We start from the raw sequence: 6,379 nt of genomic DNA, 5'->3' as shown, positions 1-6,379 counted from the left end.
ATGTACGAACAAAATATGCCGGCCGTGGATAGTCTGCTTCGTATGGCAATACAGAGGTACCCCTGTAACTCCAGGGATGTTGTCTTCGCTTTTCGACAGTCATCGGACGAGGGAGCGAGCATGTCAACTACTGCTATCACAGTGATATCCGTTTTAGCTATTCTGGTTGTAGCTGTGATAGCTACTCTGATTATTGTATATGTGATAAGGCGGAAGCACGTGGCGACAGGTAAGGATGCTTTATTCGCGATATATCTTTCATGGTGTAAATTTCTAGTTTATACGGAAGGCAATTAATAAAAAAAAAATCATGAAAACTTTATTTTTTTATTTTTTAGTGACATTCGGTAAATTCAAATTTTAAACAATAACATAAATTTATCTATTACTGAATTAATGGGTTTTTTTTGCCATTAAGCATGATTTCTTGTTGTATAATTATTTTTTAAATCTACATATTTTCTTAACAGTTGCAAGACCTGACAGACAACCGATGATGCAGAAGGTCCATATTGAGGAGGGGGGGGGGATGACGAGAACATCTACACAAACAGGTCCTTTGATGATGCAAGGCTCCACCCCCAGGCTTCCCCCGCTATCCCCTCACGACAGAGGCGACTGACATAAGTCTGACATACACAATAACCTCCCCTAAAACACACACACACTCAAAATAAAATACACGATAGGGACACTAGTTTCAACTATGTTTGCTTTGTTGTATATTTAGGTGCATCCTGTCAGAGGCGGTTTACATTTTGAAATGTGACATAGAAAATAACCTCTCTTAAAACACATACACACTCAAAATAAAATATGGTGATCTTTTCACTTTTAATTTGCTGAAGACAGTGTTTGTTTTATGCATATTTAAGTTCATTTAACTCTTCACAACTTTTTTTTATATCTTTGACGCAACATACACTAAATGTTCACGTCATAGAAATATGACGTTACCATTTCCCCTCAAGTACTGAAAAGCATGGTGCAGGTTTCTCTTAAGTTTAGCGTAAATAATATTAAAACCTGATATTTTGATAAAATTTTAAGAAATAACTTTTCCTATTTTATGAGATTTAACAAGTATAAAATGAAAGGAATTTGGAAAAAAAATGAAGATTAAATGAAATTCTTAAAGTGCGTGAAAATGCGTTATTGTGGGGGAATGGTATATGCTTGATTTTGCGTCAGAAATAGGAAATGATATATGCATTATAATGCGTGACTGCGGGGAAGGGGGTTTATTTTTATTAAAACATTATTCGTGCAATGTAAGGGAAGGGTAAGCAGTATTTAATGAGATCTCTTATTATTTTTCTAAACTTCAGCTGATATTTATTTTGATAGCGAATTATGAAATTGTATGCAGATACTACATTGTAAGATAGAGTTGTCAATCTGTTAATGTGTTCTTTTATACCTCTTGTACAACTACGTCTGTATTTTTGCTTAAGCATATGCTTTATTTAATTGATTTTTCTTTTGTATTTCTTAAAAGTTGCTTGTTAATGTTCATTAGATAAATAATGAATTTAAAGATAATTTTGATTGGTTAAAAAACGGGTATTTCTACATTTGTAAAACTTTGTAAGTTACTTTTATAACCTTTGTCAAACAAAGACATTTTTCTGGTGAGGATTTCTTAGAGATTGGATAATATGCACACCTGCGTATACTGTTCTACAGAATAGTCAAGTACAACTAATTTTTGTCTCAATTGTATGCAATTTTGAAAATATATTGAAATTTTATTCAATTATGTTTTGTTTTCTTTAAATGGAGACGTAATTAATAAAAGTTATACTATGGCAATTGATTCCTCTCCTCCTCATAGTCCTGAACGACTTAACCAAACGCAGAAGCTTGTTCCCCTTTTTTTCATTTTCGTTTTAAATCGAGGATTGACACTTTCCCCTGTTTGTTTGTATGCAAGATAAACTAGTGTCTTTGCAAACTATAATTGTCTGCTTAGAAGACAGTCTAATTACAATATGACTGATGTTTCGAATCTGTTACTGCTTCTCGGTTAACTGACAACAGAGGATTTGGTACATACTGACCAGGCCCCAGGATCATGAAACACACTTAGACTTAGGTCAAAATTTCAATTATCTATAAAATCTTTAAAACTTGATAAAGGAAACTCATAATTTGCATACAACAGCAGACTGATGATACAAAATTGGAAGGCATTTTCATTTTGGGAGGCTTGACCTCTAAAAAAATTCAGCATCTAAGGCACTTTTTGACTTAAGCTTAAGATGCTTCATGATCCTGGGGCCAGATTTCATTTTTACCCTATAAAATATCAAGAATCCAGGCGCTTCCAGAGGCCTATCTTCCCTGCCTAATAACCTCCTCCTCTCCAAATCCCTGCTTATAATGATGAAAAATTTACGCGTGCTCCGCCTTTTTATGGACGTTTTAATGCATGCCATTGTATGCACTAATAAATCCACATTTCATTTTTATTTCAAACTCTCTCGACTTTAGGCGCGATGTTGGTGACCTCTGACGTTACACTTTCATAGCGTATTAATTTACGTAATGCATCTAAAAGTGTTACTTGCTTGACTGGTACCCCATCGCTATGTCTTTGTACTTGAAATACGAATGTAAAAAGTCATTGGCTACTTATGATTAAACTAAAGAACATAAATGGCGCTTAATATATTGTATGTATATGTTTTTTAATTACTCAAAGCATTTTAAACGCATTTACATTTACATGTATTACCTTGAAGCAAAACGAATTTTTTCGTGTAAAGTACGTCCACTGGACAAATATGTTGAACGTCGTAAATGTTGCGTAAAATATTAATTAATGGAGTAAGTCTATTAATCTGACATTCAATCTAACCGTTTAGGGTATCAGATTATGAATAACAAATACTGTAATCGATGGGGAAAACAATTATAATTTAACAAGTCTTAAAAAGGCATTGTCTTATTTTTGCACGTCATTTTAGACTCTGGACATTTCTATTGTTTTGAACATATTTTATTGTATAATTTATACAATGGGATTGGCTACAAGTTCTTGCAATTTAAAAAAACCTCTCCCTGTAATATATACAATAATTAAATTAGTGATTGCCAAAATAACAATTTAAGGTGTAAAGTTATACATATACATGATAAATACAAATATTTCAAGTTAATACAAAATATTTCAAGTTAAGACATTACTAAAGATTCAGAGTTCTTACAATATGTAGATCTATAATGATACATGTAGCCTAAATGATTACAATTATAACAGTTATTTGGAAATATATATATATATATATATATATATATATATATATATATATATATATATATATATATATATATATGTCTCAGTTGATTCGATACGCAAGAGCTTGCTCTACGTATGAACAATTTCTTAAACGAGGTAAATTACTGACAAGCAACTTGACAAAATAAGAATATCAGCAGTCTCGTTTAAAGTCATCATTACGTAAGTTGCATGGTCGATACAATGACGTTGTAAGCAAATACAATTTTATCATTGAGTCAAACGCTGACTGACGTTTTTCATACCAATTGTTAGTCCATCATTTATACACTGAATTGACGACGGATTTTTTCCGTTATTTCCTGATCATGACAAGGAGCACATGGCGAGTGTGACCGGTCGGCAGGGGATGCTCACTCCTGATCCCACCCTTGATCTTTTGGGGGTCCGGATTTGCTCTGCTCTTGTTTTGTATTTTTTTTATGGACTTTGAGATTGAATACTGTTTGTTATCTTCATATCCTTCCTTGAATTAACATAGTTCCTTGATTATGAAAATAAAAAGTGAAAATCTATGCTCATGATTTTAATAAGGAATATCCTTTCATGACAGGTATAATCGGTAATGCAAGCCCAAGTTTTGTCTGCTGTTGTGAATGGAGTAGAAAAACATTAAATCATTGACAGAAGTAAATAACTGATCTTAAATATGAAAAAAACGAGGTATGGGTGTTTCTGTTGTAAAAAATGCTCATCCTTCATGTGTGTTTAAAGGCGATTCCATTCCGTTTCTTTCAACCCATGGGTCCTGTTTGTGCTTTTCAAGTGAATATTGTTGTGAGAGATTCTTTTTTTTTAAATACACATGAGAGATCATTGAATAATTGTGATGTGGAATGGTTAACATGTAGCTCTTTTAATTATCCCTTGCCAGATGAGCCATATAATTATCGGGAAATTCATAACTTTAGGCCTTTGCAGGTTGAACATGTCCAGGATATACACCAAATGGATTAGCAGATGTGCAATTTTAACGGAAGCCAATTTAGTTTGTCTTTGGAACCATCACGTGTATAAACGTTCACTAGGTAAAGTACTCAAGTTATCAATAGATGGAGGTAGCCTCTGCGAAATGGAAACCGACAATAATCGTCCTCTTTTACATAACAAAAAACGGAAATAAAGACATCTGTGTTTCTGACGTTTCAAATGAACCAACAATTTAACAGTTTTAAACATGACGCTATTTTCAAACAAATTATCAGTTAAATTCGTTCAAGTAGGCAAAAATTATGTTCAAGCCTTCTTTATTCCTCACTTAGATATTACATGCAGTGAAGGGTAAACTTCAAGGGTACTGCACCATGATATGTTTTTGGAATAGCATAGGGAATTTGATATTAACTATTTAACCACAACTTATTCATAGCGCACTTTTTTAAATATTTGAAACTATTTATCAAGATGAATTAAAATTTAATAAATTTGTACATTATTGACAAGTAATTTTCCATTAGAATGAAACTCCTATTTTTACTTACCTTGTCGATGGTTATGTGCAATATTTTTTTTGCGACAGAAAATTTGATTTTACGCATAAGTTTTGTAAAGTTGACATTTGAATGATGCTTTACAGATTGACAATATCTATGTAGTGCTGTGAAATAAAAAAAAATGTCGGGGGGTGGGGGTATGTTGTTTTCGAGGTGTGTAGAGACCGAATAATTTATGTGAACTTTGAAATGTAAATTGTAAATTGTTTCATACATAACTGCTCAACAATTCTTCATCCACTAAATCAAATCCCCACAATCCAATATATATTCCTCGAACCACGAAAATTGGATCCCACGAAAATATGTTATTTTACAGTGTTCGAAGACTTGGTCTTCAAATTTTCTGTTGGAATCCTTATGGATACCAAATGCGCCTTGTTATAAATTATAAGCAGACCCATTTTTAAATTCATATGAAGCAAAATCCATTCTATATCTTACGTTATGAAGAAACGACTTGTTTTGGCCTTCAGTTCGATATTAAAGATACAATGTACTTAAATATATTTGTCTTTTTTCTCAGTGATGTATGTTCAAATCAATTCATTTACGGCGAATATCAATTAATAATACTTACTTTCATTCACGCCTTGATTTGGTATCTTCCAATAATCTTAAATCTTAAAACAAAAGATACAACAGTCTTCGGCATCTGTTTCATATTTGAATATTTTACTATAAAAACATTGATGGTGACATATTAACAAAGCTCCATGATTAAAATTTCAATTGTAAACGTCCTTGATTAATGTTACCATATACCCGTATCACCGGTAAATAAGTTAACGTCTCTTAGTTGATTAGGTACATTGAACATGATCTACGTACATTTAAAAAAAATTCAATTGATAAGAAAGCTGATGATAGAATTAGAATATCAAAAAACTTATTTCAACTCATTGTTTTGTAAACAATTTGCAATATGGCGGAAACCATGAGGTTGTCAACAAATACTGTTAAATCTATTATTTACTCGTATGATGACTAAGGTTTTCTTAAGGAATCACTGTCTAGCTAGGAGACTATGCTAGGGACATCAACAATAGTGGAAAACATTGGATAGTTTTAGCATTAGGAAAAAAAATTATCACATGTTTCCCACAATTTTTTTTATCACTGGCATTGTCTCCTAACAAGACAGTGATTCTTCATATTTTCACTTTAACTTGAAATAACAATCTTTAAAAAATCAAATTCCATCTTATAAAGTAGGTTTGAAATGCTATCTTATTTTCCATTGCACCGCCCCATGATGTCAAATTTTACTGTAAAATAATTGTTCCATAAAACACGAAACAAATTTAATGATTGTTCAGTTACTGTAGTCAAATATCAACATTTATGAAAAAAAAAACAAAAGAATTTTAAAATATGATCAACGCAATCTTGTTTATTTAAATTATACATTTGACCTAGATTTAGTTTGTCGGAAGCACAAGCATGTGTATAGACCCTAGGTTACTTCTCCTCCGCCATATTCCATGCAATGTTGCAGTTGAATCGGGAGTTGGTCAGGAAACCGATTTTTGTGGATTTAAAAATGTAAGAGAAAGTTGACATGTTTACGAATGTTAAAATAGTA

At 32.2% G+C, this 6,379-nt stretch overlaps 1 protein-coding gene across 1 annotated transcript; it reads left to right on the top strand.

The window, feature by feature from the left end:
* Positions 1-6: 6 nt before the first annotated feature.
* LOC134245566 (uncharacterized) lies at positions 7-686 on the top strand. The gene is made up of 2 exons (XM_062727845.1): positions 7-229; positions 471-686. Exons 1-2 carry the CDS (start codon positions 16-18, stop codon positions 620-622), a joined length of 366 nt encoding a protein of 121 aa, XP_062583829.1. The 5' UTR covers positions 7-15; the 3' UTR covers positions 623-686.
* The last annotated feature ends 5,693 nt before the right edge of the window (positions 687-6,379 follow it).

This window comes from Saccostrea cucullata, unplaced genomic scaffold (genome assembly GCF_032062105.1).
Source record: "Saccostrea cucullata isolate Sc308-1 unplaced genomic scaffold, CSIRO_AGI_Scuc_v1 ctg2298, whole genome shotgun sequence".
In the NCBI taxonomy this organism is placed as follows: Eukaryota; Metazoa; Mollusca; class Bivalvia; order Ostreida; family Ostreidae; genus Saccostrea; species Saccostrea cuccullata.
The sequence above is the reverse complement of the archived record's forward strand: the minus strand, read 5'-3'. Positions and strand labels throughout refer to the sequence as shown.